This window comes from Corythoichthys intestinalis, chromosome 12, assembly GCF_030265065.1.
Source record: "Corythoichthys intestinalis isolate RoL2023-P3 chromosome 12, ASM3026506v1, whole genome shotgun sequence".
NCBI lineage: Eukaryota > Metazoa > Chordata > Actinopteri > Syngnathiformes > Syngnathidae > Corythoichthys > Corythoichthys intestinalis.
Window position 1 is genome coordinate 41266128 of NC_080406.1, and position 12588 is coordinate 41278715.

The following is a 12588-nucleotide window of genomic DNA, read 5'->3' on the forward strand; positions in this document are numbered from 1 at the left end:
CCTTGGTTACCCTGTGAAGGGTCATCTTAGGAAGCACTTGTGACAAATTGTTCCAAATCTAAGGTAAAACTCCTACTGTGCTCAACAGAGAACTAAAGAGGTAGCCAGTTACAGTTCACTTTGTGCAATCCAAAAAGTTCTTTATCCTGGTGACTCCTGCTCTTTGTGCATAAAATACAAACATTTAATTCAGAAACAATACAATTTTCAAGGCACACTAAAGTATCGGTACTCCTTGTTGCACCAAAAGTAAAATTGAAGACTTCATACAATAAATTGTGTGACTGGAGGGAATTTTAATGTAAGATTTGTTCTGATTTGCTCTGTTCTAGTTCAACCTGGCAGTGTCAATAAACAGTATAAACAGGGGTGAAAGTGAGCCAGAACGGTCAGGAACGCAGTTCCGGTATAAGACTCAGGGCCAGAACGCAGTTCCGGTATACGGTGCTTTGATTCCGAAAATATGACAACAACTGTCAAAATGCCATGTAAATTTTTATTTTTTTTAAATGCCAAGCTACCAACATCAGATTTACATACACAAGTGTTAAAAACAAGCATAATAAAGTGCTTGTGTAGCGTAACCCGTTTCCACAAATATTTATTGCTGATTTTATTACACGGACGGCATGGAGGTTTCCCCAGCTGCTGCAGTTATCTGAGTCTGACGATGATGAGGCACGTCTATGTGCGAATGCACGCAGCAAAGCAAAACGCCTGGACTCATTTATCCGTTCAATTGGCTGACATACTGACATGTGATCAGCAGAGATGGTTAGCTATGATTGGTTCAAATGTGCATGTTTTCTGGAACAGCAACGAAAAAAAATGCTTGTTGAATTGATGCGACAAAAAAAGGGCAATGCAACATAAAATGGATCAAATGTTTAATAGGACGAAAGAGTTGAGGAGGCTTATTTATCATATTTAGTTTTATTAACTCTGATGGGGAGCTGTCAATGTGCACTTTGGACTTATATTTGTTCATTTCTGTTAGGCTACTTATTCATTTCCTTACGATTTAAAAAAAGTCAATGTTTGCGCGGTCTTCAAAATATATTCCATTTCACTCTGCATTATATAAGTCATTTGTACTTATTTTTCTGAATGCACTGTATGTTACTTATATCTTTATTATTTAAAAAAAAAAAGTAAATGTTTACATTAACTTCAATTTTAATATATATCCTATGTTCTTAAGAAGTTAAAACTGAGATTTGGCATTTAGTATGTGAGGAAATGAGGGAAAATAAAAATTAGGAGATAGAGGTGGATTTTATTGCTGTTTTTGTTAACTTTTATTTTGCAAATCATTGAAAAAATACAATTTTGAATGCAAATCAGTTTTTGTATGCGTTATACAAATAACTGTGCTAAAACAGCTTTCTTTGAATTTCAGTAGTTTAAGAGGTTTGACCCCCCCCCCCCCCCAAAAAAAAAAAAAAAATAAAAAAAAAAAAATGAAATAAATAAATAAATAACATTTCTGGCTCCGTGGCGACCTTCAAGTCGGGGAGTTCCTGCAAGAAATTCTAGCCACTTTCACCCCTGAGGATAAATAGTCAATAAACAGTAAAAGTGTGAACTGAATATTGTCTAGTCTCTTGCAATCAATCTCCTACACACAAAGGCGTAATTTGCTATTTTTATTAAATTGTACGTACACCATCTTCAGCATCAGAACCTTCCACCAGAGTAACTGTTCAATTGAGAGCATCACCAAGCAATTTGACTGTCTTGTCTCTACACAATAAAACAAGGACTTGTCATTCTGACAGCACTGACATGTTCATTGACACAGAAATTTAATTTTGAGCAATAGACAAAGTATTTTGCCCAAAAAAATGGCTTTTGAAGGTTATCCATGTTGTTTTGCTACTTGTGCGACATGTGAGGTTTGAACAAGTAGTTTTTAGAATTTCATTTCTGATCTGAGAAACGTACCAAAGCAATTGAGAAAAACTGTATTAAGACCAAACAGTTTGGGTAAACGGGGATCAGGGCAGTTCGATTTTAACCTTTGTTATCAAAAACTACTAAATAAACATTTTGAAGACTTCCAGAATAAATGTCTGGATTTTAGTAGCAAATTGAAATTGCAATATTTGAACACAAATTATATTAACGTACACAATAAATACACAATTGTTAATAATCTCTTAACCATCCAGGAATTTATATAAATAAACATTTGTCTTAAGACCACTCAACATTGTCTGTCTAAATAAGTAATATAATAGAAAAAAAAAACTTCTCAGTGAGTAGTTAACAAAAATAAATAAAAATGGAGCCTTCCTTCAGGTAAAACACGACTGCTTTTGTCCACAAGCACAGCTAAACGTAACAAAAAATGAAAACTTTTTAACTCGACTTTGAATGAAGTATGATTATCTGAAGAAAATGTCTGCATAGACTAGAAATAATCTTAGATATATCAAGATAATCTCAGCCAAAAAGATTCCTGACCCCTGCTACACGGGTCATTTTAAGAAGGACTTTTGACATATTGTTCCAAATCTAAGGTCAAAATTGACATCCATTAAGTCCCGCTGTGCTCAGCAGAGAACTAAGGAGGAAGCCAGTTACAGTTCACTCAGTGCCATCTAAAAAGTTCTTTATGCTGGTGGCTCCTGCTCTTTGTGTATAAAATACAAACATTTAATTTAGAAACAATACATTTTATAGACACACTAAAGTATCGGGACTTCTTGTTGCACCAAAAGTAAAATTGAAGACTTCATACAACATAGTGTGTGTCTGGTGGGAATTCTGATTTGTAATTTCAGCTGTCACTAATGTTGTCCTGTTGGCTCTGTTCTAGTTCACCCTGGCAGTGTGCGATGAGCTGAGGCCTCTTCAGTTCTTTTACACTTAACTCACCCAACCACATTTTATTGGACTTTTTTTGTGTGTTCCCAGAAAGACAGATTTGTCCAAATTGTCTTTGTATCCTCTCATGAGATTCAGTGGAAATGAAAGTGAGCATGTGTCTCTCTACACAACAATTGCAAAGAGGTATAAAAATAAATAGACAGTATAAATAAACTTTCATTGGTCTGTAATGCCAGAGAAAAGTCTGTAAAATTGTTTATGAGCACTTTCATAGTTCTCTTTCATTTGTTACTGATAGGAGGGGAATACGGGTACCGAGTAAGAAGCAGTTGGTGAGTCACTTTTCAGCATGTTAGTGACTAAAGTGACATTATGTCAGTGGAAATGCGATGTCTTCACATCACATCATTTTTAAGATGAGTATAAAATGAATCATTTTTGTTGTGTTAGTTTGTTTATAAGCATGAATTGACCATCTCATTTTGACAGCAGAAGTTTTTGGCCAGACCACCTGGAATTGTCACTTCAAAAGCCTTCTCGAATCAGACATATGCTATAATGCATAAGCTATGAGTTGGTGTGTGTGTTTGTGTGTGCGCATATGACACATCTACAGAGATGAAGTGCAGGCCTCGGGCAACATGCCAACAAACAGCTACTCCTCCAGGATGAACTATGATGCTGTGCAGACGTGGAAAAGGGCTAAAACATGAGTCTGCATGCTTTGATGTCAATGTTATGACTTGGCTCTCATGCTTTGACTAATTTTAGTGAGGCGGGTCACCTTTTTTTTAAGCAGCACAGACATGGTCAAAATTTTAAAAAAAAATGAAAGCCCCTCCCTACATGATGAATGTGTGTATCTAATGGGTACATAATCTAAAGAGAACTGAATCTGAACCTTAACAGTACAAACCCATTGGAAGTAAATGGACATTGACGATTGCAAGCAAGTGCCATCTGACATATTTATGATGAAATTAAAATGAATGCAAACAGAAATACTCTAGTTATTCACTCCAATAACACTGTACTTTTCTTTTTTTTTTTTCTTAATAGTAATTAACTAATTGCCTGCCATTGACATAATCTTTTTTTAATTAAAAAATGAAAATATAAAAATGAAAAATAGGAAACTATTAGCTCTTATGACTCTCAAAGTTTTTTTTACCATTTATGAAGTTAAATATCTAAACTATTCAAATATAGCATTCAAAAAATACAAAAATACCTACAATATCTGCCTTTAACCTCTGACTTTAAGACTTGTAGGCTCTAATAAACCACAATCTCTTTTACTAAAATATGTTTTTAGAAACACAGAAAATATTGCCACTGATTTAAAGATGTATAATATTTAGTACATGTAAAACATGGCGCCTACGGAGGGCGCCATGTTTTATGGACGCTTGGGGTGATGACATAGATGGTTACTGTTACTCGACGAATACTATTGCCTCAAAATACTTTTTGCATGTCATTCCCTCTCATACTTTTAAGCATTATGTTTTTTGTGGTAGCTGTAAAGCAGGTTGTTGATCTGTTGTCCACATTAGTCATGTAGCATATTTAAACCACCCTTATTTGATATTACTACGTTTAAGTATTTTTCTTCAGGCATCTTTAGTATGTTCTGTCTATATGCATCGAAACAAAACAAGGTGAAAACGCACCGTAGTATTTTGGTTGTCAAATTCACCCCTTGTAGCAGGTTTCGCGGTGTAGCATATTTTGGCAGAACACCGTTTATTTTTCCCTACTCTCGTCTCATCCCGTCTTTCCTGTTCTTTTTTCTTTTGCTGCTCATTTTATCAAATATTGACAGTGCTGTCATGCTCATTAATGTTCCTCTTGCGTTGTAATTGAAAGGGTTGAACAGTTGACATGTTTAAGTTGCTTGACTCATACTCTGGAAGTCCGGCAGCGTAACAATGTGACGTCACTGCCCTGCAATGTCAATAACAATGGCAACCTACTAGTAAAACTAATTTTACAAATTGCATGAAAATGAAAACATCAAGAGGGGTTTCAATACCATATTATTTTAACTTATAATAACGTTATCTTTAAAGACTACAAGTCTTTTTATCCGCGGATCCCTTTGACATTTTGGCCTAATACACTAATGTTTTTTAACTCTTTTCCAGCCACTGAGCACATAAACGTCCAATCCATTTTGACTGGGAGGGTTAGCAGCGATCAGCCCCCTTATTGGATGTCTAGCACCGTCAATGATGGCCAGTGAGTTAAATGAGTGCCCTTTAAAGGGTTAAATGTCATTGTGCAACTAAATATTTTTGTCTTGTTTTTAGCACAATGACAAGGTGGCTATTTCTGGAAAAGGGATAATAAAGACAGAATCACTACTTGTGCATGCTCCCTGAATTAGAAAAGGTAGCTGACTAATGAGCCGTGCCGTAAGCAAAGTCACCGCTGTCTGGAGAGGTTGTGATTGTGGTGCGGTTGTTGTCATTATGCTTTATTATGACACCATGACTGCAATTGTTATCATCGCGCACTGACCATTTGACATCGACTAAAAAAAGGCCTGACTCATAGGAGGTATGGTCACATGACCTTGTTTAAGGTCTCCTCCAGTTCTCAAACTGAGCAGGAAAACACATTTTTATCATCAACTGTAGACACATTTGGATATTTCAGAAGCTATGAACATAAAGTATTTGCTTAACACAGAACTTGCTGAGATTATTCACTTACTTATCATGGGAGTATTTCTTTTTTAACTTCCTAATCTTGATATTTAACATGAGTTCATGCCTGTATATAAACACTTAAAAATATTTATGGCTGAAGGGAGTTACTGCAAAGCATATTAGTAACAAACGCATTCAATCAAAACACCCACAACACTGTAGCTCCATAACACCACAAACGTTTCAATAATTTAATGCTTAAATTGTGGTATTTCCTTTTTTCTTGAGATTTATGACATTAAGAATAATTTAAAGACATGAGGTCATATTTAAGAAATTCCATGGATACTCACCCTTAAAAAGCTGTCCAGTGAGCCATTCTCCATATATTCTGTGACAATCATGACAGGCTTACCTACAAAAGAGATTTGCAATATTTTACAATATAATTTATATTTGTTTACAACACAGCTAAGCTACAGGTGTCAAACTTGCGGTCCTGGCATAAGTTCCCGTGACATAAATGAGCTTGATACTCTTGTGCTAACCAAATTCAAACCATTTAAAGTTTTCAGTTCTCCAAACTTTTGGTAGCTCCAGAAGGTCAACATCTTTGTTTCAAACTGCAGTCAGCATGAGGTTTATTATAAGCAAGGAAAAAACCCACTTTATGCATCTTTAAACCAGTCATCGTTAAACCAACAGGCTTGATGTCAAGACTTGTTGTGTCCCAGATGGCTTTGTTGTCAGTGCTTCACTCTTGACTTGCCATCAGCCATATGCTCCATCTCCATTTTATCCTGATGAATATGCCCCTCCTCCCCAGCCAAATCATGTGTGAACTGTTCTCACATCTGGATTGGATGTGGCACCAGTGATGGAACTGCGTGTTAAATGTAACAAATCTATCATCACCGATGAAAGAAATAACATTCCCATTCCAGTCATGATTGATCACTTTAATCAAATCAAAGCAGGCTGCAACTGAATACATATCAATTACTCTTTGAGGAATATGCCAGCTAGTATTTCATTCTGAATTGTATAAGCCACACAAGTTAGCTGGTTCCAATGTTATAATGTGGTGTTTTCAAATATATATTGTATGTACTTCTCTACGTATCTATCCATCTATCCATCCATCCATCCATCCATCCATCCATCCATCCATCCATCCATCCATCCATCCATCCATCCATCCATCCATCCATCCATCCATCCATCCATCCATCCATCCATCCATCCATCCATCCATCCATCCATCCATCCATCAATGCATGCATGTATATATAAAAATAAATATAATATTATTTTATATAATAAAAATATACACATAAAAATAAGGTTTTTTTTTGTTTATGTTTTTAAAAAAAATTTAAAATTATATTTTGGGGGAAAAAAGGGGGGAAAAAACACATATGATATGTACAGTGCCCTCAATAATTATTGGCACCCCTGGTTAAGATGTGTTTTTTTAGCTTCTAATATTTTCTTTTATTATTTAAAAAATATGGGACCTTAATGGAAAAAAAGAAAAATCCAACCTTCAATACAAGTGCATTTATTCAGTGGGGAAAAAAATCCACATAAAGAAATAATTATTTGACATCAAATAATGTGTGTCTCAATTATTAGCACCCCTGGTGTTAATACGTTGTACAACCCCCTTTTGCCAACAAAACAGCACTTAATCTTCTATAATGTTTCACAAACTTAATTTTGTGTCTGGTGAACCATTTCTGTGTAGATTTGGCCATATGTTTAGGGTCATTGTCTTGCTGAAAGACCCAGTGACGACCCTTCTTCAGCTTTCGGGCAGAGGGCAACATATTTTGATTTAAAATGTCCTGGTATTTCAAAGCATTCATGATGCCATGCACCCTAACAAGATTCCCAGGGCCTTTGGAAGCGAAACAGCCCCACAGCATCACTGACCCACCCCCTTACTTCACAGTGGGTATGAGGTGCTTTACAGCATGCGCATCTTTCGTGGCACGCCAGACCCACTTAGAGTGTTTGTTGCCAAAAAGCTCAATCTCATCTGACCAAAGCACACGGTCATCTAAGTGGGTCTGGCGTGCCACATATATACAGTATATAAAATCATCGGCTCACCCACTCGGGCGGTATGGTCCCTCCTTTCAAGCTCGGGTCCTCTACCAGAGGCCTGGGAGCTTGAAGGTTCTGCGCAGGATCTTAGCTGTCCCTAAGCTTGTGCTCTTCTGAACGGAGGCGTAGGACGTTGTTCCTAGTATCTGTTGGAGCCATGCACCCAGCTTGGGGGTTACTGCCCCTAGTGTCCCGATCACTACTGGCAACACTATTGCCTTCACTCCCCATATTTTCACCAACTCTTCCTTCAACCCTTGATATTTTTCTAGATTTTCTTGTACTTTTTTCTTGATGTTGCTGTCACTCGGGATTGCTACATCTATCACTACTGCTGTCCTCTGATTTTTATCCACCATTTATAGTGGCTGGATAGCTCAGTGGTAATATCGCTGACTTTGATAGAACAATATGTCTACTAGGAGTGGGAACCTCTTGGTACCTCATGATACGATACGATTTGCGATACAAAGCTGACGATAACGATGATCTGACTATATGGCGATACAACAATTATCGATACATTGGTCAGGAAATCATTCTAGTTAATTAGTTGTTCTACAAACAACTAATGAACAGAAAAACAAGCTTCTAGTGTGAATTGGAATTAGTTTATCACTAGTAGAAGTCCAATCCGTTTGAAGTCGTCTATGGCTGTCAGTGACAGTCAATGCCAGGCAATTAGGTAATTTTGGGCCATTTAACGTCTCACTGAAACAAGGTGATGATGCTGGAACTTTTGTTTGGTGCCTTTCCAGTGAGATTTACAAAGATGATTGCCTGAAGAAGACATCAAAATTCCCTCAATCCTTGATTATATGGGGCTGCATGTCAGGCAAAGGCACTGGGGAGATGGCTGTGGTTAAATCTTCAATAAATGCACAAGTTTACATTGAAATTTCAGACAGCTTTCTTGTTTGTTTGTTTTCCATTTTCCAAGATGACAGTGCATACAACAGAGCTAAAACTGTTAAAGCATTCCTTGGAGAAAGACTCAACCAGTCGATGTCATGGCCTGCAAATAGCCCAGATCCCAGAAACGATATCTCAATTCTTGGCAGGAGCATATCGATAACCTTTCGGGATACAAAATATCACGATACATCACCATTTTGATATTTTGTCATGCCCCTAATGTCTATATGCTGCAATAGCAGATTCATGGCTTATTAAGCCCCCGCACTATTTTTAATTTGCCCGTTTTACCCTGGAAAGCCCCGTTTACAGGTGTCGCGCAAACGTTTTTTTTCCAACCCAGCCATAAAATAGAAGCTCAGTAATTATATTTATTATTTGAAATGTCAGTCATTTTTAGCTCAGAATCATTAATTGATGTCTAATATTTAGTTTAAAAAAAAAAAAAAAAAAAAAGACTTTAAAATAATATTCACTTGCATATTTTAAACTTTTAAACAAATTATGTCACAATGAAAAAAATCGGGTTTGCAAAAAGGTCATGGATATCTACCTCATAACTATCGCGTAATTGTATTTTCTTGTTACTGTCGCATTTTGCCCAATATTTTAGATGATAAATAATCGATCCAAACAAACAAAAACTGAAAAAAAAAAAAAAAAAAAAAAAAAAAAAAAAAAACTTTTGAAAGGGTAAATACATGAAAAAGAAAATCTTGACCACTCCTTAATGTCTGCAATTTCTGCATTGCAACCCTTGTTATATGACCATGTGTCACCCATAAAATCCCCCAAAAACCCAGCTGTGGCCATTCACAGCTGTGTCTTGACATTCGGTGATACATGCTACATGGAGTTTTTGGATCGAAAAGAGGTAAGTGCGCGATAATATCTCGTTAAAATCGTGGTGTCTTTAATTATGCTATCTCATGTGCTCACCTACAGGTAGGGTTTTGTTGTTTAAAAAGATTTTGAAGGGCAAATTAGCAAGGGATCACTGTATATATTTAAAAAAAAAAAAAAAAAAAAAAGTCTGTAGCATACAAATTGTACGTAGATATTTACTTGGCACTGACATGCATTGTTTAAATTCTTGTTATAAGCTTACTTTTATAATCATGGTTTATATATCTGTGTTTTAACTCCTACAACATGGTGACGGATGGTTACATTTATTAGAGAACAGTTTTATAGTAACAAAAGTGGAACACACACACACACACACACACATCCAGGTCCCTCCTTTGTGTCTTCAAGGCTCTTCCTTTCCATCATTCTCTCTGTTCGCATTGGCAGAAAAAATAAAGGTCCTACAGCCCCTTCGTTGTGTGTGTGTGCGTGTACAGGGGTGTGCGTGCATGATCATCAAACATGTGCATGAGTGTCTCTGAAAATATGCAGCCAGTTGATCCCCCCAAAACAGCAAGGTAAATGGAGTGTGAAAGTCTCAGGATTAAGAATTAACAGGAGCAGTTTAATAAATCACCCACAACGGTGTGTGTATGTGCGTTTGTGTGTTATGTGCTGAGCAAATAACCCCCAAATTGTGCCTTGCTTCCGGGCTGCTTCAACCCATGCACATATGGTTGGGTTATCCCTCCAAATGTTCACGGTCTCCCACGCAGACATGCCACACACACATGCTTGGGCACACACAGCCCATAAATACACAGAGGTAGAAGAAACGATTTCTATATTGATATATACATTTACATTTTATACTGTCTAGACAACAGGGAGAAGTGACTGTGAATGTTCATGTTTCACTGCGACTAGTGGCAATCCATTTGGAGTGGGAGAGGCCAAATGAACCAAATGAGATACTTACATTTGTGCTTGTGTGGGGATGCACATTTACAGTGATGTGAAAAAATTAGGACACTCAATTAAATAATAAGTTCTTTATGAAGAAATATTCAAATATCAATGCCTGATCTTGTTTTTCTTATCACTTGAAAAAAAAAGTGATTTAATTGCAGGTAAAAAAACAAAACAAAAAAACAACAACATTGTTTTACTCATTAAACCAAATATATCAACAAAAATGCATGTTCTATCTGAGGAAAAAGTTAGGACACCCTACCACCTAATAGGTAGTGTTAACTCCTTTGGCTGAAATAACTTCAGTGAGACACTTTTTGTAGCCATCTAGCAATCTTTGACATCGGTCTGAAGAAAGTTTGCCCCACTCCTCAACGCAAAATGCGTTCAACAGTGAGATGTTTGAGGGGTTTCTTGCATATACAGCCCATTTCAAGTCACCCCAAAGCATCTCAATTGATTAAGATCTGGGCTTTGACTCAACCATTCCAGGACTCTCCATTTCTTTTCAGCCAGTCCTTGGTGGATTTACTGGTATGTTTTGGGTCATTGTCATGTTGCAGGGTCCAGTTTCGCTTGAGCTTTAATTTTTTCACAGCTGATCTCACATGTTTATTAAGCATCCTCTGATACACCATAGAATTAACGGTGGATTCTATGATGGTGAGCTGGCCAGGTCCTGCCGTAGCAAAGCATCCCCATACCACGACTCTTTCAGCTCAATGCTTCACAGTTGGTAGGAGGTTCTTTTCCTGAAATTCTGTTCTGGTGTCCAAATAATTCAATTTTAGATTCATCTGTCCAAAGAACATTATTCCAGAAGTCCTTGTCTTTGTCTACATTCACTCTGGCAAACTTCAGTCTGGCCTTCATGTCCTTGTTGGAGAGCAAAGGTTTCCTCCTTGCACACCTCCCATGAATGTTAAATATGTATCGTCTCTTTCTGAATGTAGAGGCATGCACTTTCACATCAACAGTAGCAAGAGCCTGCTGTAGGTCTCGTGATGGTATCTTAGGGTTTTTGGAGACTTAGCATCTTACGGTCTGCTCTCGGGGTGAACTTGCTTGGACGGCCAGACCTGGGCATGTTGGAAGTTGTTTTGAATTTCCTCCACTTGTAGACAATTTTCCAGACAGTGGAATGGCGGATTTTATATTCTTTTGAGATCTTTTGAAATCCCTTACCAGACTCATAGCATCTAAAATATGTTTTCTGAAGGCCTCAGACAGCTCCTTTGATCTCACCATGCTGTTTTCTCTCACTTCAACAGTCAGTTACTGTTGAAAGTATCCTCCATTGAGGAGTGGGGCAAACTTTCTTCAGACCGATGTCAGAGACTGGTAAATGGCTACAAAAAGCGTCTCACTGAAGTTATTTCAACCAAAGGGGGTAGCACAAGATATTAGGTGGTAGGGTGTCCCAACTTTTTCCTCAGTTAGAATATGCATTATATATATATATATATATATATATATATATATATATATATATATATATATATATATATATATATATATATATATATATATATATATATATATATATATATATTAGGGCTGTCAAACGATTAAAATTTTTAATCGAGTTAATTACAGCTTAAAAATTAATTAATCGTAATTAATCGCAATTCAAACCATCTATAAAATATGCCATATTTTTCTGTAAATTATTGTTGGAATGGAAAGATAAGACAAAAGATGGATATATACATTCAACATACGGTACATAAGGACTATTTGTTTATTATAACAATAAATCAACAAGATGGCATTAACATTATTAACATTCTGTTAAAGCGATCCATGGATAGAAAGACTTGTAGTTCTTAATAGAAAAATGTTGTACAAGTTAGAGAAACTTTATATTAAAACCCCTCTTAATGTTTTCATTTTAATAAATTTTTCAATCAAAAAATAAACTAGTAACCCGCCATTGCTGATGTCAATAATTACAGTACTTACTCAATGCTCATGGATGCCTATAAAATCAGTCGCACCCAAGCGCCAGCAGAGGGCGGCAAAACTCCATAAAACACAACAAGTGAGCGTTTCAGTGTGTACTGTCATTTAAAACTCTCTGAGCGGGGCATCTGCGTTAATTGCGTCAAATATTTTAACGTGATTAATTTAAAAAATTAATTAACGCCCGTTAACGCGATAATTTTGACAGCCCTAGGACTTGGTTTAATGAGTAAAACAATGTTAATTTTTGTTGTTTACCAGCAATTAAGTCACTTTTCTAGAGATAAAGAAAAAC

The 12588-nt window shown here is 36.6% G+C and overlaps 1 protein-coding gene across 5 annotated transcripts in view; it reads right to left on the reverse strand.

Moving 5' to 3' along the window:
• The window catches only part of LOC130927216 (ephrin type-A receptor 3-like), a 164360-nt gene that overhangs the window by 27375 nt on the left and 124397 nt on the right, over window positions 1–12588 (reverse strand). For all 5 annotated transcript variants that reach the window (XM_057852876.1, XM_057852877.1, XM_057852878.1 and 2 more), the window contains one exon: window positions 5840–5901. In XM_057852876.1, coding sequence (XP_057708859.1) covers window positions 5840–5901 — 62 coding nt within the window. The remainder of the gene's footprint in view (window positions 1–5839; window positions 5902–12588) is intronic.